We start from the raw sequence: 25,329 nt of genomic DNA, 5'->3' as shown, positions 1-25,329 counted from the left end.
TTCTCTCTCTCTCTCTCTCTCTCTCTCTCTCTCGTATGATTCATACCCCTCCCTCACGGCAACGAATTTCCTCTAGGAGGATTAATCTCCAAGAATTTCCTCCTCCCCATCCTTCGACGAAGCCTTATATTGTATTTGGGGTACGTTCCTCCGAGGTTCCTCGCACCCTCCCTTTTCCCTGCCCACTTAATGTCTTTTATTCTTCTTTGGTATACTATTCTTCATCTCCCCTTTGTTTACCCATTTCACAAGACTCCTCTTGGGACTTAGCTGTCCTCCTTCAGCCTCTATTTCTTGGTATTTGAAGTACGTACTGTGTACATACAATGCTTGTGTGTTTCTTCTTAATAATATAACTATCATGAAGGATTGTTTACCTTTAGCAAGGAGGACGATACCACAATGGTTGTACGTTTGATTACTGAGAATCGGTGGAAGTGGGTGACAGCTTGATGATGGCAGGTGATGATGCCCCTGTTATTTGCCACTTGGCTGGAGGACAGCTGGCATTAGTTCTACTTTCTTTAGATTGTGTATATTTCTGTATTTGTGAATACACTCTTTGTATATTTTGTGAGTGAGGGATCATTGTGTGCACATTGCTCGAAATGCAAAATTACACACTCGAATCATATATATTGGAAAATGTAATAGTACTGGTGTAGCCTATAGGAATGATTCTTAAAACATTTGCGCCATGTCTTAAATATCTCTTCTATAGTGTAAAATTCCCTGCTCACAATTGGTACGTATGTTCGAAAAGTGCTCATTTGGTGTTAAATTTCTCTTGGTGACATTCCTTTCGTGGAAGTAAATTGTTATCCACCTTTCAACGAATGAGGTTGAAGTTGAAATGCCTGGACCAGATGCACTCATCCCCCCTTTACAATTTTATAGGCAAAGCTCTCTTACATCCTTGGTTTTATAGTTTGTTGACTTTAAAGTCGAACGTTTTTATTGTCTGTTTTGTTGTGGTTCCTTTTTTTCTAACCATTTCATGTTTTGGTTTACATCGAATGTAGGTCTGTAACCTAGATAATTTCGATGGTTATCTTTAATATCTAAGACTTGTCTTTAAAGGTCTCGTTTCACGAATTTTTTGGCCAACAATAGTGGGATCTGACTAGTTTACGAAGAGACCTGTCACGCTGCATTAAAGCAGTAGCAAACAGCCAGTATCTGTAGCGTGTTGTAAGATCTTATTGCCTCGGAAAGAGGATTCAGTGGGATATAATGTTTGTCTTGTTGATACTTACTCTTGGTGGTTGGTGATCTTACTGCTCAGCAATGCAATTTTTAAGTATTCACAAGTATCTTTAGATTGTGTTAATGCTAGTGCAGTAGATGCAAAGTATCTGGGCCAGTGGTGTGGACACTTCCGTTACGTTAGAAGGTGGTTTGCGGAAGATGGAATAATTCCAAAACCGAACTTCACAAATATAGTAAACATTCCATTTAAAATGCGCCCTATTTTGAACGAACTAACTTCCCTTTTAAACATATTAAGAGGGGGGAATTTTCATTTGCCCTGACATTCTCCCATGGGGACCGATTTCATTGAGATCTTTCGTAAAAGGATTCCTTGTTTAGTAGACCTGTGCCAGAGAGAGAGATAGAATCATTTCCAGTTTGTATCTCACGCTTTGTCCCTGCAATGAGTCACTGTCCGCCTCCTACACAGCGAACTGTTTAGGATTCTCTCTCTCTCTCTCTCTCTCTCTCTCTCTCTCTCTCTCTCTCTCTCTCTCTGTGGGTTTTAATTCAAACCATTTATGTATATGTCCCTTTAGAATCGGGTGTGTGCGCACCATCCTGTCTTTAAGGTTTGGCAGATAGTTGCTAAGCCAGTGATGGTTGACAACTGAATCAACAACGGGTCAAAGTTCGCCGTGTTGATGAAAAACCGACGTGTCTAGGCAAGAAGGTGGCTGTTCATCAAGGGATGATTCACACCTTTACCGAATGTGACTTTGGTGGGTTGTTTGTTCATGACCACTTATTTAGTTACTTACCTGTGTATTTAAGTGCCATCGGTGTTTATCCGTCAACAATTCGTTTCTCAGTTTTTCTTTGGATGTGCGTTTATCCACGTTAAAATATTGAGGTATTCAGTGCAATCACTCGATTTCCAATATGTTATTGTTTTCGTTGTTTTATACGCCACCTCTTAAATTGTCATTCTTAAGGAACAAGTGGTTGTGTTGTATGAAATCTAACGGTGTGCGCGAAGGTCTGGTCACCCCAAGGCCAATATAGAGGCACCCCATGAATGGGGGATCAATTCTTTTCCCCCATTCTCGTATTCTTTCATACTTAGCCTGTCGGACTTGAATTATACCTCCCACTTCTTGTCCGTCTAGTCAGACCCCTTAGTTTCTAGAGCCGTCCTTGACTTATTTCCAGCTTTAGTGTATGTCTTGGTATCATCTTAAGACGGTTTATCATTTTCATATTGTTACACCCCCCCAAAAAAAAAAAAAAAATCTGCTTACTCTGCTCAGTACAGAGAACGATGGGCTATTTTGTCTCGGGGATTGAAGCACCGACCTGGAAGGACTTTGTTTTGTGGACTGGTAATTTTAAGTAGTGGTGATTGGTGACCCCACAGGCCACAGTCCAACCTTTTCGGATTCTGAATGATGGGACAAAACGCAAGGTCTACAAAACGCATCTTGGTCCGAAGTGTCAGGAGTGTACCTTTTTTTTTACGCATTTCACTTGTGGAGGGGTGTTCGGTTTTCTTGTAAGTGTTTTTTTTTTTTAAGTCGTGTGCACTTAGGTGTAGCTTTTTATACGGTAAACTAACACGTTCAGATTAAACGTTAGATTTAAGAATATAATACACGTGACATGTTTTAATAGGGTAATTTGATATTCCTTTTCATCACACTTTTGCCTATTTTCTTTGATCTAGGCGGCATAGAACATCAATTTTGTGTCACTAGTACTCCTACATTAATGAAATGCATACACAAAATATTTAACACTGCTCAACTTAATTGGCAATTTAAGTCCAGGCCAATCATTATGGACCCCAGCTAAGTATCGGGTTCCAAACGACCCTTGGATCTCCCACGATGGTAAAAGATTACACACGGGAAGTAAGCAGTACTCATGCACTGAAATTAAGTATCTTGCTTTTCTAAATTGGCTTAAGACTACTTGTTTCCTATATCTACCTGGGGATAAATGGAGGCGAGACTTTAATTATGGGAGTGGGAAGAATACCAACTTTCGAAGAAGGGATTGCCGAAACCCCAATTGTCTTACTCTGATAAATGAGACAGAAGTGTGTCGCCTACCTGCCCCTCCCCCTTCCCAACACACAATCTATGATTGAGGTTGAAGGCTGAGGAGAAACGGAGAAGTAAAGGAAAAAAAGAAACTGTGCTATATTATAGGTTCTTATTAACCCAGCCTTCTAGAACCTCTCTAACCCCTCCTTACTCTCACCACTAAGGGTAGTGGTTTGGCGGAAATGAGGTCTCGAAGACCTCGGGTATCGGGTGGGCTTGATACATTCCTTACTAAAAAACAAGGCCCTAATGGTCTGTAGGATCCACTAACCCAGTCGTTATGTTCTCTATTCTTCTGTTAAAAAACTGAAAGTATGAATTCTGTTCATTTTTTTTTGTCTTAGTTTGCCATTTTGTGATTTAATTTTCATTGCTGAACTAAGTATGGGAAAGTTTGATAGTCCAGTCTTACAATTATTAGATAATTGATGAATCGAGTTAATACATTTTTTGGTGTGAAAGTGGTCTCGATTCATTTATTTTACCGGACCGGTTGACGTGTTTTTAAGCAATAGACAGAGCTTTTGTCCAAAGGGGCTTTAATTCCAAATGATGATCTGTAGGATTGCAACTCTCGTTTCTTATTAGTAATGACTTTTACCTATGTTACCCCTATTAAAACTTGTCAATTTCTTGTTAGATGCTCTTTGTCTTGCGTAATATATATATATATATATATATATATATATATATATATATATATATATATATATATATAATTTATTGTATGTTTGTATAATTGTATATGTGATTAATGGTTTCGCGATGTTTTCAAAATTACATTGAAAGGGAAATACTACCGTGATGGAGAAATTTTTGAAAGAATTATGCAGTTAAAAAAGAAATGCAAGTTGTCCCATTTTAAAAATCGTAGAACTCCTACTTGAGGTGAAAATATACTGTATAAATTGGAAGTTAATGCCTTTGAGACGAGCTTCTTTTCGGGTGAAATTGGGAAGGAAAGAGAAAGTAGTCATGGTTCTGTAAACTCGTGAATGTTGAATTTTTAGCGGGTGCTACTTGAATTTTGTTGAATCTGAATCTTCACTCACAAAGGAGAGAGAGAGAGAGAGAGAGAGAGAGAGAGAGAGAGAGAGAGAGAGAGAGAGAGAGAGAGGGGGGGGGGAGGGGGGGAGGTTTCCTTCCTGTGACCTCCCATAAGATTTTTTTTTTTTTACACAACCATACAAATTGAAGGTTGGGAATGATTTGTGTTTTCGAAGAATTGGATAACATTTTGAATGCGTTACCTTGTCAGTCGTGTTGAAGGTGGTGCTGCCTTTTGATTGAAGGACGTGACCGATTGATTAAACGTTTCGTCTAGGGCATGATGTTTGAAAGATTTGACATTGAAATCTTCCTCCTTTGAATTATAGACATAATTATTTGCGTAAAGGTATGAATTTTAAGAAATATATATATATATATATATATATATATATATATATATATATATATATATATATATATATATATATATATATATATATATATAAAATTTCTTTTTTCTTTTTTTGAAGTTAGTATTGTAAGATTTTCACGCGTTCCTGTATATCTTGATACTCTGGTTTCGATAACTTCATTCTGCATTTCCTTCGATATTCGTTATTTCAGATGTGATACTCTAGGCCTCATTCGTGGCTTTGCAAATGAACTCCGTTTGTAGCAACTTGGAAAAACATCCAAAAGGGCTTTCTTTCTAAACACTTACACTTCTCAAATCGCCATCTGTTGCATTTTCACCTGTAACTGTCATATCATGTAATGCATGAAGAAACAAACCATTCAAGTTTTATACTCAGGGAGAATTGGTTTTAATTTGATGTTAGCATTTCAAGCATTTTCAATTGTTTTGCCATTAGGAAATTCTTATTCAATCAATCGCTACCGCGCCTTTTTCAAGTGTCATGTTGAGTAGAAATAAGAAAAAAAAATGTAAGATATGTTGTATAAGTGGTATCGGGGCTTACGTCGAGGTCTCCTACTGAGGGTATTACCAAATAAGGGACCATTTGGTGCGGGTTTTTTATGGTCGTAAATGTGTCGTCGTCTTATATAATGTTCCACGTTGCTGTAACGAAGGTGAAATATGCTTCATCACGGTAGGATTCAGATTCATTCCCACTATGCTCATTGATCACGTTATAAATTTTGAAAGGGAACCGGGATAATCCATGATAAAAGAATTTAATTTATTTGTTGATTACTCATTTTAAATGAAACTAATTGTGACAAATCGTTCGTCATATTGCTTATCGTGTTCAACAATAACCCGTAAATTCCCCCTCAACAATAAAGAGAAAAAAAGATAAAACAAAGTGTAGTCTGATGGAGATTAAGTAGCCGGAATAACAAGGGGATGTTGCGTTTCTAATGTGTCCACAGCTGTTGTGACTCTCCTCTCGTATTACCATTTCTCATCTCCTTATTCCTCTCGAGTCTCTTGATAAGACATAGGAATCTTGTTTCTCAGTTTCTTCATTCATGAATCCAATTTTATTGTTAATTGATAGGTCTCTACTGTCATTATGTAAAACGAGGGCCCCTGATATATATATTTTTTTTTTAATATTTTTTTTTTCAACTACGTCGTGTCGGGGGTTCATTTGTTAAGCATATCTAAGTTTGTTAGGAGCGGAGGAAAAGATAAAATTTTAATTTCTCTCTTAATAAATCGCCTTGAATTATGTTTTGCGTTTTATCCATGTACCTTATCTTCCAGTAGATCGTCTTGAATAATGCTACGTAGTTTATTTCGGCCATTTATCCACTAAAAAGGATGTCTGAAATAGCATTACGTAACGTATGGTTCTATTTCTTTTTGAAGAAAAGTTATCAAGATAAAGGAATTTGATATGGAGTAGTAGGATTTCTTTGTGGTTGATGGTGTAACGGATAGGTTTGGATTATGTTAAGTGGATTTTTTTTTTTTACAATTTCATACCATATATAAAGACTGCCTTGTTTATATTCATAGGATTTTTAGGTTTTGGAAATATTTTTTATTCAATTTTTATCCTCGTAAATTTATGGTAATATTATTATCAAGTCCATATACAAATACAATAAGCAAAGGAAATGTAGAATATAGAATGAGGTTGTTCATAACATCGCTCATTTATTTTCAGATTAAATTAGAGTTGAATCTACGGTAGATAATTCTAATCTACTCATTGACAACGGAATTGCATGTATATAGAACCATAATGTAATATGCCAATTAAGCATTTTTTTTGCCGTAAATTGTTTGTGAAGCTTTAGAAAGTTAGATTGTTTATCACATCGACGAAACATCACATTACTTTTTTGCATGTTTAAAGTTTACGTTATTGTTTTTATACTGGAGAAAAGACAATACTATAAAGCTTGATTTTTTTTTTCATTTTACTAGGTAGGTTTAATAGTTGGAATGTGGATAAGTTTATTAAACTTACGAGCCCTGACCTTTTCAAGCGGCACGTATCCAAGACAAGGGAGTGCCTCGGAAATATCGTTATCTCGTTAAAATGACAAGCAACATCTTGTTTCGGTGACGACGAAACCTGAATCTCAGTTGCATAATGAAATGTATTGCAAAAGTGGCACTTACTGGGAATAGATAGAGGGAGATTGTTTCAGACCAATTGCTTTGATATAAGATTTTTGTTTTATTTTCATAGGTATTTTTCTCATTTACTGGTTTTAACGGATTTGACTTAGATTTTTTTTTTTTTGTGGTGGTGGTGGGGGGGGGGATTAATTGCTGATTATTTTATCAATTCTAAACAAGTAAAATGTCTTCAACTTTATGAAACTCTCCAGAAACGGGACACTGAAATCTTTTGTGTGTACCTAGGTAGCTAGATAATTTAATCTATTAAATAAAAAATATAGTGTTTTGTTGAATAGTATCTATGTTTTAGTTCTGGGAAATGTACATACTTTCCTTTGAAATTGTCTATTTGTGTTTAGTAAAGTGACATGTTAGATGATAGAATCGGTTGTCAGAATTGATGAATGCTGTCTCAAATTACCTTTAAAGGTCCGCAGAATACAAAAATGTAGTGACAGTTTACTTGGAGTCATAGACAGAATTCATCCAGTAATTTGTTTTTCTTCTTATGCTCGTTAATGAAGTAAATTTTATTTTACGAGGAAGTTTAGTTACCCATCATATTTTTCTTACAAGAGGTTGCCAATTTTTGCACATGCTGCACTTAAAAGCTTACCCGGTTGTTTTGTAAAATGTTGGCTTTATGTGTCACTCTTGCAAAGTTGTCCGGGTGGGCCCGAAACCATATGAGGAACATGTCTTTTGATACGGATATCGTTGTAAGAACCGGAGAACACTCTCTCTCTCTCTCTCTCTCTCTCTCTTCTCTCTCTCTCTCTCTCTCTCTCTCTCTCTCTCTCTCTCTCTCTCTCTCTCTCTCTCTCAATGTTCGTGCGAAATTTTTAATCTGGCAATTGTGAAGATTATCACAAGCAAAATTGTAGGTTTTAAGGGGCGAGAGGCCAGGTAAAGGGTACGTGTACCCAAATGTGGCTTAGACGGTGGGGGTCGGATATTATGGTTGAGTCATTGTGCCAAGAGCGCTAGACTTAAATTGTGCAGGTTGCACAGAGTTTGTTTGGAAAGTGGCTAATCATCTCGTAGACATTTTTTTCATAAATCTTCGAGTGTCTCGCATGGTCGATTTCGAGAGCGTAGAAATTGGCCTACTATAGGCGAGATGTGTTCTTTTATGTCGAGGGTATTTATACGGTTAGGTTTAGGTGTCATAGAGGGGTGAAGTGGGTGTAGGTGGTGGAGGGTGAGTGTAACGTTACGCTCTTGTTACCACACACTTGACCACTACCAACACACCGTTGCTGCTACTAACGCCGATACAACCCTACCACTCCGTCCGATGGTTCATGGTTGTTTCTACTCCACTCCCAGTTCCCCACAAGCATGTCGTCATACTGGTCCCTGTCTTTACCAATGTCGTTTCGATGTTATGTGACACTTGGCGGCCCATTTTTTTTTTTTTTTTTTTAGCTACATGGCTTGCCAGGGTTCCTGGTCATTTTCCACAATCTACATATCTTCGACACATTTTCTCCTTTTGATAATAATGACAATCATCTATAGAAAAATCAAAAGGCTGTATCCATCCTCACCCTTTCGTAAACGTATTTGCTACTGATTCTAGTTTTATCGCACAATATAGACAAATTGAGTATAAGCCCTCTCAAAGCTATATTTTAAGGTATAATTTATTTTGGTTGGGTTAATAATTTCACTGATTTTGGTTGGATAATTGATAAGATTATTAGACAATTTATTTTATTGGATAGATTTATGGTATCTAATTTTATATCGATAGGATATGTTTAAGAGATTATAATATGTCTCAGATGTATAGGTTCTCGATTTGCCGTGCTGAGCCTTGCCTAAGTGACGAGCACATTGCTTTCATTCGCTCCTTTTTTTTTTTTATCTTAGGCTTCCAAGAAATTAATCATCTCGACGTGTGGCACGTGGTATATTTTTCTTGTCTTTGCTGAATTATTTGAATTAATTTCTACCCGTTTTAAACACTGGTTTCCAGGTGAAGCATGGTCAATAAAAAGAAAAAACTATCCTATTTGTTAGATCATCTTTAATTTAGGTGATATCTCATTGTGTGTATATATATATATACTGTGTATGTATATATATATATATATATATATATATATATATATATATATATATATATATATATATATGCATATATATATAATATATATATATATATATATATATATATATATATATATATATATATATATATATATGTGCATACATATATATCATCGTATCATGATTATAAAATACGGAAGGATCTTGAAGTAGGCTAAGCCTCCTCGCTTTGCAGGCGTGCTGATATTCATCTCCCCTCTTACGTGTATTTTTCTTTTTTTCTTGACTGATAATTTTTAGGCTCTGTATTAAGTTTCCTAATGACTCTAGGCTCTTCATGAAAGGCACTAATAATTGTTTGAAGAGTATCGAGAGGGGTTTTTAGTCGTATAAATACGTTAGTCCAGTGGCAGGTGGGTCGAAGCTGGATAAGATGCGATGCTGAAAGGCATATAAAAAAGGAAAGCGTAGCTGTAATAGGAGACTTCTGCTTCTCGGAATGTCTTGGAAGGACCGTTCCTTTCTTCGGTGTAAAGGCACACTTTTCTTCGGAAACCCGAAACATTGAGCCTGGATTAAAAGGAAAATATCTCTGATGAACATTTCTTAGAAATGTGGAGCAGTCTCACCTGGTGGGGCTCTTGTTTCTAATTGGAAAAAGGCAATTGTGTGTTTTAATGTGTTTCTTTGACTGTTTAGTGATTACGAAGTATTCATGTTGTCGAAATATTTGAAAAGGATGCTTTTATCAAGGTTTTTCATATTAATTTTCAGTTTCTTGTCTCTTTTTACACCTTCTGACCCATTTTCCATTAGTTTATATTTAACTTTTCATTTGTATTGTTTGGTATTTTATCATCAACTGTGTAACTTTCTCTCTCTCTCTCTCTCTCTCTCTCTCTCTCTCTCTCTCTCTCTCTCTCTCTCTCTCTCTCTCTCTCTCAATACGTAAAGTACATAAAGTACATTGTTTTTTAAAGTAACTTTATGCTAAAACCGGTTTTCATTCATAATTACTTTTTCATCCAAGTAATGGCTGTGTCGTAGAATTTTAATTCATCAGTTTTTTTATGTAGTTTATATATTTTTTTAGGCAACATACGAAAGTATGATGATGCAATGTCGTAATTACTTTGTATTTTTTGATATAGTGAAAGTTTGGGGTCCACCAGGGGTATCATTGAATCTAGTTTTGATATATATATATATATATATATATATATATATATATATATATATATATATATATATATATATATATATATATATATATATACACACACCATCATTGTTTGTGAAAATATTCCATACTCCTACCTGAAATAACTGGTTTAAGCTTTGACTATAGAAAACGGACGTCCAAGGTGTTAAGAAAACTTCGAAATTTCCATTCTTGATTCCGAGCGTGCAAGGAAGCTATTAACTAGTGCATATTCTTCTCTATCGAGAATAGAGATGAAGCAATGATTCATTCTCTTCGAATACTTGCGCAATAGACCATATGAACTGTTTTGAGTTCATGTGTGAAGTTGCGGTGGAAGGGCTGTGTGGGGGGTGGGCTGGGACTGGATTGGAGAATGATTCGTACGTTGGGGGGGGGAGGACTTGTCGGATATGTGTGATCGTAGGGGGTGAGGGTGTTGGGTAGCGAGACTGGTATGAGTCATATCCGAAAAAGATCCAGGGTCAAACGAACTGAGAGACCCAACCTTTAGTTTCAGGTTAAGTAAACAGATCATGAGTAGCTATTTACGTTGTTTTAAATGTTATTAATGCTATTGAATTTATCTCCTCTTTATTGTGTTGTAGAACATACATTTACTGGGGTTTTTAAAATGTCCATCTATCTATTGACAGTCATATCTGCTATATGCATGTTTTTATGAAGTTTGATAACCGGCCGAAAAGTGTACGTTGCAGGTAAACAAATTGTTTATTTATCGGAATGTCTTCTATATTTGAAATTTTACCCTCGGTGAATTGAAGTTACGTAGCTAATCTCTTTTGTATGTACTTTGGAACGAGAGGTGTAGTTGAATCGTGTGAAAGTTACAGCGAATAGGTCGAGAGAAAGTATCTGTTCTCCCTCAACCCCCTTCATGGGTCACTGGTCTGCTGATACATAGCGTAGATTTTGCGGTAGGGAAGTCAGACATTAGTACTTTGGGATTTGGAAGTGAATCTTAAGTTTAAAACGTGCAATTTTGACTTTTGCTCCTAGGGAGATAGGGAATGAAAACTGAAAACATTCATTCAACCAATTTTTCTGGGGTAAATTGGGTCTCAGCGATAGTTTTTATATTATAAGGTTGAAACTTTATAAAGGACATGTTTTTTATTTAGAAATCTTTGCGTTGATAAACAATTAGAGCATTCGATAGAGTTAATAAGTAATGGTGTAACTGGGTTTCCTGATTTTGGGTATATTCGTGTATGTATTTGTGTGCATATAATAATGTATTATTTTATTACTGGCTGGTAAATTACAATTCTTTTATTGCGCGCAGCAAAGTTGTGCAAGCGAAAGTAGTTTGTACAGGTTTGCATTAATAGCCAAAGTTTAAGTTTTATTTACACGATAATTGCATTTATATGCGTATCTAGTAAATACCATAATAAAACAAGAAAATAAGTAGATTGACAGATACACCGAAGGGTTTCTCGCTCGTTTAGGATCTGATTCATCCTGTCATCATGAGAAATCTAAAATTTATCAACAGCAATCTACCGTTAACTGGAGTGTGATTACCATATTGCTCATCTACTCACTGAACTGTGGTTTATACTGAATATCAATGGGTATCACACATACTTGAATTATGCAATGCTTTAGTTTGTTTCCAATTCACTAGAGTGCCCCATGGAAGGTGCCATATGGGAAGTTGGCCCTGATTAGGAGAGGCTTGAGGACCGACTAGCTGGCTGTGGACAACGATGGCAAGAATGATTAATTCATTTTCAATAGTCAATGGCTCGGTTATCTGTAGTAGGGATATGTTTATTTGTAAAGGTGTTGTGTGTTTTTATGTGATGAGAATGAAAAATTAACCTGTGGTAATGTGGCTTTGCTGCCTTTGGATGAAGAATTGTTTAAAACACACCTTCGAAAAATAGCCTGAAATTGACCTCTCTCTCTCTCTCTCTCTCTCTCTCTCTCTCTCTCTCTCTCTCTCTCTCTCTCTCTCTCTCTCATGTCTTACCATTTAACCTGCTAACCAGACTGATATAAAAACCATATTGAGATGATAACGTAGGGCAGCGGGTCTTTGCCATGGCAAAAAAAAAAAAAAAAAAATCTACTGACTCCATCTTTGTCTTCGGTGGACTTTACCTCGGATATTCTTTGAATATGATGGAGGTGCCATTTTAGTGGATGGATTGCAAAAGATACCCACCCACCTTGGCTTTAAAGGATGTAGGTTGGACATTCGACCCCTGGGGCGGTGAAAGGCAAGATATTTTTTTTGTGAGGCTAGGCCTATCTTTGGAAGTACCTGTTGGGGTGAAAGGCAGATGACCCCTTCTCTCTCTCTCTCTCTCTCTCTCTCTCTCTCTCTCTCTCTCTCTCTCTCTCTCTCTCTCTCTCTCTCTCTCTCTCTCTCTCTCTCTCTCACAAATGACAGGAAAATTGCATAAAATTGTTAACGCTCTTGCAGTTTACCACACATTTACCACACATTTGGAGGATCAAACAGACAAGGGAAACCTTGGGTTGGTTGGATGAGTGTGCAAATCAGGTGGTTGGGATAACAGTAAAAGTGTGTCTTGTCTGTGTAGACGGGCAGGGAGGGTTTATGGAAAGGGGTGGTGTGGGAGGCAGTTGGTGTTAGGAGAGAATGATAATGACTGTGAGTCATTCGTGTAATACTACTTTTCTTTGGCTCAGTTTTATGGGTGAAAAAGATTAGACAAGTCTAGATAAGCAGCCTCCGGAATGACTCACCAGGAAGCTATGTAGGTCATTTTGCCTTAAAGCATAACTTATAGGCCAGTAAGTTAATTTCTAGATTATTTTTCGTTAGAGATGTACGGTCTTGATGTTCTCTCGTATTGATTATTAGGTCTCAAGACGTTTGATTTAAGGCGTAACGATTTTATTGGTAAGAACTATTTTCAGATGCTATATTCGGTGGAAAGTTTCGTCCATGGCAATCAAAACGATGTTTCGGTAAAGAAACCAAGAACAAGCTACTTTAAGAAAGATTCACTATCTACAAAAAAGTACAAGGAAATCTTAATAGGTGAGAGCTTTGTCCTCAGGAAATTGAACTAAAAAGGCTTTACTCCCACAGTTAGAAGATAATGAAAGTAATTAATTTCTTTTCCTTATTAGCTGCCAGACTACCACTTACCTACGGAGGATAGGAATGGAACCATATTCACCATCCGTATTTCGTTCTTAGTGTCCATTTTTATTTTATTGGGATAAAAAGACTTGGACTCGGCCTTAGTTAAACTGTAATGTGCTTTTGATTCCCGTACCAGGTCAGGAAAGGAGCAGTGGCACATTCCTTAAGGGAAAAAAAAATCCCGAATGCCTATGCTGACCTAAGCAGTATCTTAAGGTGATCCTCACCATATCTGATTGAATCAATTACTATCTGGAACCTTTCTCTCTGAAGAAAACTAATGAAGCACAAGATACAGTAAGGATTTCTGGAATCTCGTTGATTCGATCGTGACCTTTTTGTAATGGGGCCCATTCCAGGGCAAGAAAGCAGGGATTGGGTTTTATAGTCTCCATTGTTGGATATGGTAGTTGATTATTTTTCTTGATGGAGGGATGGGTCAGCAATGCTATTCAAATACATGAACTTTTACTTTACTCTAATAGTATTAGTGTTTTCGCCGCTATCAACTAAATTGTTTCTGGTATTACAGGCATGTTTTGTTTGATAACGGAAAGTGTTTTTCCTGTGACAGAATTTATTGGTACTTTAAAAATGGATCGGAACTGTGAAAATAATTGTTTTTGAAAATCGTGTAATCAATTGTTGCCTTTGCAAATTTGATACGTCCCTGGAAATCAGAAACAAGCAATTCTTAGCGAATTACAAAAGCAAGTGAAAAATTCATTATCGACATATCAACAAGAAGATAACTGCAAACCCAGGCGAAAGAAATGGGTGTTTGCTATGAAGTTCCAAATGTGTTTGAACCGGTCGAAACTACTGCCCTGGCAAGGGCATTCGAACATCTCTTCAGATTTCGACCATACTCATGTGGTCGGTACCAGGTAAGGGAGGTTTTTCCCTTCCCCCTTTTCTCGTGATTGGATTTGGTGCTTAACCTTTTGTTGGATACCTTCTTGTCCCTAATCTTCTCGCTATAGCCAATTAACGATTTTCGACAGCATTGATTGGTTTGACGTAACTTTGTGTATGTTCCCAGTCAGTAGTTCATTACGGATTTCTTTAGTTCGTGATCTTGGGTCTCGATTTTTTCTTCCAGAATTTTTGTCTATGGAACAGTTATTTTTCCCCACTTTTGCCAACCTAACAGTGAAGAGTTTGTCCTTTGTTTGTTTGTTATTATTGTTTTAAATTGGATTGTTGGTTTTATTTGATTCATACCCAATGAAGAAAATATATATTTTAATTTAACAAGAAATGTCAGTGCAGTGTGTGTTTGTGTGTGCGCGCGCGCGCGCGCCCATTAATCGAGGGCCTTTTTTTTTATAGAAAGAATGGTGAAATTCTGAGAATTTTAGTAACGTTTAGCCACATTTTGCCTCGGCTTAATATCTTGGATTGAATATATAATATTGAGTAACAATAGTATGTTTATTTTTATGCTTCATTAATGTACTGTGTATTACGCGTTTCCTCGTGCACGCTTAATCTCGTGAATTCTTCCATAATAAAGTGTATTTGATATCATGAGAGAATAACGCTGTCTTGTTTGGGTCCTACCGCAACATATGTTATTAAACATTGAACATTGCAACTTTATATTTGTGGTTTTAACAATTTGGGCATTATGAATCAAATAACGTATTCAATTGAATGCAGAATTTCCGTCTCTGTGGGTACTGCATCCCAATTATTGCTAAACTATATAATAATAAATTCAATAATTTTATGTAAAAAAAAAAATGATAGATGTTGCCTTAATTCTATTATAAAAGAAATTTTTATCCGCTGTTGACTAGTCTATTTGCTCGGATTCCAGTTATCATCTAATCTACTCTTGAAGGCGTTTATGCTGCCAATATGTTAGGCGGCTTTAAATCCTTTGCAATGAGAACCCATAGGTCCCTTTCAGATTCTGTTGATTTAATTCTCTACCTTTCAGTTGGTAAGAAGTTTCAGGGTTTTTATATTCAATGTGCATTTTTGTACATTTGTCTGTATTAAATTCTATCAACCACCTCTCATTCCAACATTGAAGTTTTTGGAGGTCTCTTTCATTCCAACATTGAAGTTTTTGGAGGTCTCTTTCATTCCAACATTGAAGTTTTTGGAGATCTCTCTTTCATAACCTAAGTGTCTTCATCAGAGTTAAATCATTCTAATAAGTGTATCTGCAGGCTGCTAAATCATCCACAAAAAACCACGTTTAGCGGACTAATATTCCAATTTATCAAAATGTGCAGTTTCATATACTTGTACTTCTAGGGAGTCATTTCTCTACCCCCCGCTAGATTAAGGTAAATATATTGCCCAATTGTCAAAGTAAATGTGGTATCTAATTGCCTGCCTGAATAAGTCTGCCATCGTTATGGCGTGGTATGAATTTCAATCTTGCACGTGGTAGAAGAGTTAGTGGAAATTAATATTACTAAGATGTTTTGATAAAAAGTTTCATCGTTAGCTTATGGTTATTTAGGTACATAAACAAACGAATTCTTTCACTGCTTAGAACACGTGAATCCAGTATATTTGTTTGAATTTTTGTTTGATTACGAAATTATACATAATTGAATCATAAGAACACAAGTTTTTTTTATTTTTTTACCCTAGTTTTGCATATTTCCACCTAAGCTCTATTGTAGAGATTGTCTTAATGGTGAACCTACTGATGAATTATTACATATGGTTGCTTTTGACACCAAATTTATAGATAAATTTGCTTGTACAAAACTATGTAATTTATTTAAAGTTATCATCACGACCGTGAAGATTCATTCGTGCTTATCGAAAATTTTTATGTATCCATTGCACCAAGTGATGTTCCATTATAGGTTGGTATGGAACACAATTATGCGCAAGCCGGAATATGCATCATATGGATAATTGTTCCACACAGGACTTTCATATAATATTACTGAATATCTGATTTTCACATTTTATTTTATTGAAAGTTTGCTGTTCATTTAAAGCATCTATAAAGTGATGCGGGGACCATTCGTGGTTCACCATTCTTTCTCAACACCCTAAATGTATAAGTGTATGTACCATAGTAGTGTTTTTTAAAATTTAAATTTTCCCCCCATCAGGTAAACTTTCTTGAGAAAATTTTCGTGTTTTTCAATGTTTTATTTGCAATAATAAATGGATAAAAATTTAAGTCGCCGCCATATTAGACGTTTACTAATTTTGATAAATAAAATTTCCGTCGCCGGCTACGTCATGCGTTATTGCAGGCTCTTCCTCTGGGCTTAGGCTTTGTGTTATGTCTGATGTATTGTACCTTCTTCAGCAGCCCTCATGGGACCCCGCCCTCCTCTCCTACCGCGGTGATGGTGGTGGGCGGCCGGCCGTCCCCGGTACCCACCCCAGTGCTGGGTCCTCCGCCCATCCGCGCCTACTGCATGGGGGGCACTTGGCATCAGCATTACTACTACCACCACCCTCATCCTCCTCACCCTAACCCCCACCAGCAGCAGCACCCCAGTTCCACCCCCGCCACTCCCATGGCCGCCCACACGCCCACGTTGCCCCACGGGCCTTCTCCACTGGTGCGGTCGGGATCTGTGCCTGGTGAAGGTGGCGGGTCGAGTGTGACTGGGGAGGCTGACGATCAGCTGCCGCCCCTGAGACCTCCCCGTGCCATCGACGCAGAGTCGGTCGTTGCGGGCATGGGTTTGACAGGGCGTGGGATGTCCCGTTCCGTCTCGGATTCAACGCTTCGTCAGGCTGCCTCAAGGGCGGCCCTTCATCTTCCCCTCCCTGTCACTTCTCTTATGCATTTCAAGGTATATGATTTTAACAGTGTGATGAACGAACTCTCACTGTTAAAATTCTTGACACACACGTAAGGTAGTGATGTGTTTTCATCGCTATGTCGCCTAACTATTTTCATTGTGTTCTCAGTTATTTTTGTATGGTTTAATCAGGGATATTCCGGAATTGCCATCCTTAAATTATAACGATATGTATATAACTTATAAGAAATTGTGCAAGAAATTCAAGGACTTTTAAACAAATCATTGTAAAGGTTTTTTTCCTTTTTTTCCGAGACCACCCCCCTTCCGCTCGTGTAATGAAAATAGCATTCAATACATATCCTTCATTACGGATAGGCCAAACTTTGTTGACATCGGTTGTGCAGTACAGCCAAATCGCGATCTTCACGTAAAAAAAAAATCCCCTGTGGTCTCATTAAGAAAATGTCGTTATTCATGCATGTTTGGGAAACTTACACAGACGTTTGTTTGACTTTAACTGCCCAACCAATGGGTTTTGTTTTCTTTTGAGTTCCTGCGTGAACTGGGAGCCAATTAAGGAAGTACTTATCCTTTTTAGTGTAAAGGCAAACAACCTTGGGGTTGGTTATTTGGTTTTAATATTATAGCATGTGTTTTGTCTTAATGCTTCCCCCCAAAAAACAGTAGGGTTTAAAACTCTCAAGTGGACGATTAATATATTTTTCTTTCGCATGCCATGTTCCTCTTTAATCATAGGTGATAAGATCTTAACGTTGATTCAGCAATCAGAATGTCATTACGTGGTATGTTTGTCTCAAGGTGGTTTTCCCAATTCCGCTTTTCCGTAAACCGCACAAGGAAATCACTTCTTCAGTGAACTGCCGATATTAAAGTACCTGACAGGTCGAATACAGTTCCAGGCATTTTAAATCACTGTGCTAGAAATTAATGAAATACGTTTTTTTCTTTTTTTAAATTTTTGATATGTCTGTCTGATGAATCCTATGTTATTGAAATCTCAATAGCTCATTGTCTTACAGTTAAAACTGATATCTATTTTTCTTTGTTCCATACCTTGCATATCACGGAAGTGATGTGCTGTTAATTGTGTAATTTTCATACTAAAAATCAAACCTTTAAAACTCTTCTGTCAGAAGTGTTCATTGTTACTATTGGCGTTTATCAGATATTTGTACATAACATTTTCCCCGAGAAAACCCATTTTCTTTAGCATTATTATATGGCGTATTTATTTTTTCATTGCTGTGTTTGTAATGTGGTAGGACAATGTACGGATCATGATCTGTCTTACACATTTACTCTATAATTTTTCTCTTAGACCAAATGTACAAAGAGTGATTGAACACCAGCTCTGAAAATGTATTTATTGATTTTCGATGTGGTTATGCAGGAGGTAATGTTTCTAAGTTTCTAATTTTATTTGTTATGTTTTTGCTTTACAGAAGGAACTGAGTCTGGTACGTCGGGGAAGCCGGGTGCCTCCATGTCAGAGGAAGAGTTTCATTGCTACAACCTCTCCAACTCTCCCACGATGCCACTCACCCCTTAGTCAGAGTATGTTCGCATTTGGAATTGATTTTATGTGATTTCATCAGTGCAATATTATTGCGGGTTTAAGCGTCTTAAAAATGGGTACAGTAGTTATGTATAATGTTGAGATCAAGTTTTATTATTATATATCAACAAATTTTAAATAGGCTTGAGACTAGTCATGCATTGAAGTAAAACTAAGTCGGGTTATTTGAAGAATAGGGTAATTAAAAGAAATACATTGCATTTGAGTTATGCATGAATATTGTGGTTAGTTGTTTTAATAGTATAACTACATTTTCCAGTTTTTCAACATTTTAGTTTCCAATCGTGTAAAAATAATTAGAATTTGAATTAAACTGTCAATAGTTTGTATTTATTTATGTCTTATTAGATTCCAGCTACAATATGTAAAGATTTAACTACTTAACTTTAGTGAAGCAGAATAAAGGATTGTCATTTTTACTCCTTTGAAGGTACTGAAATTAGAAAAAAAAAATTTGTTTGAAAGTCAAGTGTAGACCTTGAATATTTGTTTAAAGATAATTTATGATTAGTATGCATATGCAATTTAGGTTGTAGGCATTATTGACCAAATATAAATTTAAAAGTTGCAAAGAAGCATCTCAATTTCAGTGTTTGTAAAAGTATCTTACATGAAATATAGTATATGATGCTAAAGCATGCATAACAGAGCTTAGAATTATCCATTAGTAACAATTATTGTAAGAGAGTAAAGTAGAATGAATTATTAGGTGTTCTCGAGATTACACTTTTGTTAAAATCACTACAGTCTTTGAAGATTGGACAACCAAAAAAAGTACAGTATTACCATCTTTGAAGATTGGACAACCCAGGTAGACTTGGTCTTTGACAATATCAGTAAAAGAAGTTTATTTTATTTTGTGAACAATAAATACAATGTTAAATGGACAATCTCTCTCTCTCTCTCTCTCTCTCTCTCTCTCTCTCTCTCTCTCTCTCATGTTGTCTTCATTAATATCAAAGAATAGAAATTTTAGTTTTGGCTAACTTTATATTGCAATTTGTACCATTTATTTTTCAAAACCAAGATAAAGTAAAAGCATAGCTTTAGAAAATTCTCATCAAACCTATATCTGGTCAGTAAGAGTTTGGTGAACAGTAATCACTCACCATATCGCAGTTTACCTATCGCTTGTTCGTTACATCGCAGATTCATAAATATATTACTGTATATGTATAATATAAATCTATATCGCGGATTTCTGATGACATATTTTACTTATTTGTTTTAAAATTGTAATTTTTAAGCCTAAAAATTAGTAAAGTAAATTACAGTAATAATGTACTCTGTATACTCGTACAGTATAACTTGTGATCTCACATAATGTAAAACCCCAAAATTTCAACTATAAAAATGATTTTATCACATCTCGGATATCATGCGAATTTGTTTTATGAGCCCCAATTTTAATAAACTATAATTTTTATCCCAACTTCTAGTTCAATATATCGTAAGTTAAAAAAAGAAGCAAAAGAGAATTGATGAAATAGTATCGTTAGTAATGCACACAGCTATAAATAAATTATAGTATACCGTAATCAAAGGCGTAGTCTGGCCGAGTAGTACATACATTATTGTTCAGATTTAAATTTTTTCATTGACATATATGTATGGATGTGTCAATGTTAAAAGGAAATTTAGCTTAAAAATTGTTTTAAGAATATGTAATAGATCTATAAGATTGTTAGGATTGTTTATAAAATATTAGATTTATGAAGAAAATAAAAATATGAAAATTAAAAAAAAAAAGTACATTAATGAAAAAATATGTACTGTAGATTTCTGTCTTTACTTTGTGGTTTTTCTGTTATTGATGAGGTGGGGTCCTAGAATGGAACATTCGCGATAGCCGAGGGATTACTGTACGAGTACACATTTCTTTGTTCCTTATTACATAAATACATACATAAGTAAAGGACTCTTGTTTGTATAGCTAGGAAAAATACAAATTACTTTAAAAGAATTTGTGATATTAACAGTTATTTCTTATACTGTATCAATCTTTATGCTGTAGTACAGTGTTATTACATTCTCTAATTTGTGTTACCAGGTAGCCCTATGGAATCTCCCAGAAATATGTCCCCCCTGCAACACTTTGCCTTTGCCCCTGTTAAGAGTCGAGATGGGCGCCGATGGTCAGTGGCATCTCTTCCTTCCTCAGGATATGGAACTACTCCCGGGTCTTCTAACGTATCTGTAAGTGGCATACTTGTACCACACCCTTAATTTAGAGCTTGTGTAGTGTTAATGGGTAAATTATAAGGTAGAATTTGCATACTTGCAAACAGTATTTATTTTGTAAGATAAATGTAATTTTTTATATCTTTATACCTAAGTAAAAATCCCAATTTATTTAGAGGTTGAATTTATTTATGCATAAGTTATTGAATGTTTATGGAATTTACAAAAAAAAAAAAAAAAAGGCACCAATTAAGTGAGCTCTTTCTTTTTAGTCTCAGTGTTCGAGTCAGGAAAGACTACACCAGATAGGAGCTGTGGCAGGAGCGAGTGGCGGTAGTGAAGCTCCCGGGCCTGGCACAGCTTCCGCCACTGGTTCTCCTGCTGTCGAGGAGCTTCGACATTCTCACGTTCGTCATTTCTCCTCTGGGGAGAGTAACCCATCCATCGATGATGATGGTCGTCGTTCTCCCATGAATCGTCCTCGTTCACGGTCCCTCAGGTATGCCACAAACTACACTATTTGCAGATGCTGTACTATATTGCTTTAGGGTATTGTATTGCAATCAATTTCAGTCATATTTTTAGCTAGGAATGAATTGAATTTATAATTAACTCCTTTTTTATTACTCCAATGTTTCTTGGGTTTAAAGGTATGGTTTCTTTGTAAGTAGTATGTTCATTACAATGCAAGTATTTATTTTATAGGACTCTGGTGGTTTTCCAACAAGATAAAATATGTGACTGATGTTACTTGGGGGTCATGTTGATAAAGATTTTATTTTTGTTATTTAGAAGAATATGTTGGATTGTTCAATTCTCATCAGCAATCCAACATGCTTTTTACTTTACTGTCATGAATAAAGTATCCTCATAACAACCTTTATGACACTATGCAATATACAAATTCTTATTTCAATTTTCTAGATTTATCAGAATAGATTTTCATGACCCAAGATGATGTCAAGAAAGTTTGATTTAAATTACTTTCTAGGAAAATAGGATCTGATTTCCTTTTCTCAGAGATACAAAGAATTGTTAGATACTAAAAAAATTTCTCAGCTTGAGCAAAAGAGGTATTAGCCATTTTAAATAGGTTAGAATTTTCCTGTTTAGGTAGTGCTTGATGGATGTTAATTGTATCCAAAAGTAGAAGATTAGTTATTAGTGGGCCCATTTCACTTTTTATTTTTGGCCAAGGCCCAAATCTTTTATATTTTTTATGTGAAGATCACCAAGTGTTCCTTTTCCTCTAACCTGCCTTGAACCCATGGCTGTAATCATGATAGATAAAAAAAATATTTTTGAATTACCTAATGTGTGGCACCTAAGGCAGTTCAAGATACTATTCATATATATTACTGTATTCCTTCTTTATCCCCTCCCCTCCCCTTTGCTTGGAAAATGATTACTCTGTGAAGGAAAATGTTTAGACCTGCTTCTGAAGAAATCTAATGAACCCATCCCATCTGCGAATGTTGCCACTTAACACAGTATTCCTCTTTTTTTTTTCTAATCACACTTACAACAAGGAATCAAAAATTTTTCAAGTTATCTTTACCTCTATGGAGTGTTGAGGAAAAAAGAATTTCTTTTGTCTGGTGTCTTGAATTTTTATGAAGTGCCCTTACAGAATTGTTGAAACTATTCAGTTTTTGTTTTCTTGTCTATTGATTAAGTGTTAATAATTTCATATTTTATTTTTCTCATGCTACTGCCATCATTTTTCTATTTTACTTTCAAGCTCTGTTTTTGGGTAAATGAGCCACTTCTGTACTGTTTTGACAGCTGCCTCACTTGCTTAACCAGCTGATATTTTAATGCTGCTTTTAGTGGCACACACACATCATCTTTTTGGTTAACTTAACCAATAATTTTGGTTTATTTTTCTTCACCTTATGCGGTTCTAGTCTGGCCTGGCTGTGCATCTCCACACTTGAGTAAGATATGAGAATACACCATCCTTCTTCCTTGACCCTGCTTGCCTGTTGTTCTGTCACACCACATTTGTGTCTCATAGGGAACTACTGATGTGTATATGCTTATACAGTAGTATAAATATTCCTTGCAGAATCGTCTTTACTTACAACCATTCAACTCAGGATTTTCCTGAGTTAGGCTGTTAGAGTTTCAGTGTGTATCTAGTACTGTCGTAGACTTTTTATTTTGATCCATTCCCACATTTGTGATATGCGTTTAAGGGAAACAAACCACAGCATCAACCTTTTCCATGCTCCTTATTTTAGGGATTTTATTTTTAAGTTTAAACGAATATTTTTGTTGCGGATGTGTATTTCATCATGTTTAAACTTTCTTGTGTTGTCTTGATCTGATTATTATTATTACCAGCCCATTTACAACCCTAGTTGTAAAAGCAGGATGCTACAAGCCCAAGGTATCCAACTGGAAAAGCACCCCTCCTTTAATGAAAAATTATAATGTATTTTAAGATTAATAATGTTAAAATAGAATGGTACATTTATTATATATATATATATATATATATATATATATATATATATATATATATATATATATATATATATATATATATATATATATTTATGAATGGAGTCATGTCAAGTTATTCATCAGAAAAGCTTTCAGAACAAGTATGAACTTCTGAAGCTTCACAGATTTAACTACTAGATTAGGAAGATCATTTCACAATCTGGTCATAGCTGGAATAAAGCTTTTATAACTTTGATTAAGAAGGCAAGAGTTATAGTATTAACTGCATACTTTGTACTGTACTACATGTAGGGTCAGACAGTCTAGGAAGGTCTTAAATGTAATAAATGTGTCAATTATGAAGAATCTTGCAACATGCACATAGAAATAACTGAACAATGGTGCCATAGGTTAATATCTAGATCAGAGATAAAGAATTTAATAGACCGCAATCTTTTGTCTAATAAGTTCAAAATGAGAGTAAGCTGTTAAAGACCAGACATGAGAATATTGCTCAAAATATGGCAGAATAAAAGAATTAAAACTTTTTCAGGATAGATTGATGACAAAAAATCTTTATAGACTTTCAATATGCTGATTTTTATGCACAAATGAAGAAGAAACAAGTTTGATATTGCTTGAAAGTAAACTCATAATTGAGTATTATTCCGAGAATTTTAAATTTTTTTGCATAGAGACATTGTCAATTGAAAGATCAGGATGATTAGTAGCCACTGTTGTTAACCTACTTAATCATACTTGCCTGTAGATTTCTTAGTGTTCAACTCCATCCCTCCTAATTTGCGTCGTGCACTAATTTTAGCTAGGTCTCTTATTAAAGGATTCATCAACCACAGGTTTACATTTTGGAGATGGAATTGAGGCAGAAAGAGTAGCATCCTCTATACTTGCAACAAGCTTATTTAAAGTATGAAAAGTAATGGGGACTTATTTAGACGTCTAGCCAATTTACTTTGAAAAATGTAGATGATAATGAATTTTTGGAAATTAGATAGTAATCACGAGGGGTAGAGGTACCATTAACACATTTACCTAAAAGAGTAACTATACCAATTCTTCAGCAAGTGCAGAAAGAACATCTTGCTAACTTGTGAAAAATAACTGACAACTTAAGAGCTAAGAACCCGGCTGTCTTTAAAAGAAAAAAAATACCATTTTCATCTACTCCTCCATAAGCATCAAGGTCCTATAAAAGCATTTTAATATCATGGTACCTAACACCTAAATAGTTAATCTCCAGGAAGGTAGGAATTAGGAAGATTGAATATCTCATTACTGTGCTTACTGTCAAAAACATCAGCCCATAAGGTTGTTCTAGTGCTATTGAATTGACTGAGCCCCTTAGAATTTAGAAGGGTTAAAACATAAGGTACATGGTCCGAAACTTTGCTGCAGCATAGGAATAAGCCATAAAGTGCAAGTCAAAATATAAAAAGATGTGTGAATACAGCAGTACAATACACTACTATTAATTTTAAAATTCTTAATGAAGAGGCTACTATAGATGAAATCCATAGGATTTTAGTGTTTATGAATCATCTAGAATTGGATAAATAGAGAGTTTTCTAAATACAGTAGGCAGTTAGGATTGAGAACTTTTCAGAGTTAATTTAACTGGAGGAAAAAAGAAAGGAAAGAAACGAGGCCCCATAAGTATTTGCTGCAAAGAATTCAACTGATGTATTAGCTGCTATCAGTAGTGGTATAGGGGTTGCAGGGGAAATGGATAACAACTACAAGCAGGTTTTAACAGTTGATGGGCAGATAAATGTTTATTGAAGAAAAGATTACTGGCCATTCAAAATTTATCTCCTAAAGAGGTTTGTGCTAGTTTACATACATATACCAAGGCACTTCCCCCAATTTTGGGGGGTAGCCGACATCAACAAATGAAACAAAACAAAAAATAAAATCTTTTTAATGTTCCGATGCCTTCAACAGATATTGACAATACATTGCACTGTACAGACCAGCTCTTATGAAACATCAGAAACAAGAGAAACTGATGAATACCACTAAACATTTTCCCCATTTATTAAGTAATTTAGAT

General features: G+C 35.7%; 1 protein-coding gene across 11 annotated transcripts in view; it reads left to right on the top strand.

The window, feature by feature from the left end:
* Positions 1-25,329, top strand: part of LOC137654461 (microtubule-associated serine/threonine-protein kinase 3-like) — an 82,048-nt gene that overhangs the window by 21,880 nt on the left and 34,839 nt on the right. For 6 of the 11 annotated variants that reach the window (XM_068388106.1, XM_068388105.1, XM_068388111.1 and 3 more), the window contains exons 1-4: positions 16,581-17,080; positions 18,496-18,607; positions 20,680-20,825; positions 21,083-21,309. In XM_068388106.1, coding sequence (XP_068244207.1) covers positions 16,625-17,080; positions 18,496-18,607; positions 20,680-20,825; positions 21,083-21,309 — 941 coding nt within the window. In that variant the 5' untranslated portion in view covers positions 16,581-16,624. Of the gene's footprint in view, positions 1-13,828; positions 14,180-16,579; positions 17,081-18,495; positions 18,608-20,679; positions 20,826-21,082; positions 21,310-25,329 lie in introns of those variants that run through there. The other 5 variants (XM_068388112.1, XM_068388109.1, XM_068388113.1 and 2 more) reach the window with 4 other exon arrangements.

This window comes from Palaemon carinicauda, chromosome 15, assembly GCF_036898095.1.
Source record: "Palaemon carinicauda isolate YSFRI2023 chromosome 15, ASM3689809v2, whole genome shotgun sequence".
Classification (NCBI taxonomy): Eukaryota; Metazoa; Arthropoda; class Malacostraca; order Decapoda; family Palaemonidae; genus Palaemon; species Palaemon carinicauda.
The sequence above is the reverse complement of the archived record's forward strand: the minus strand, read 5'-3'. Positions and strand labels throughout refer to the sequence as shown.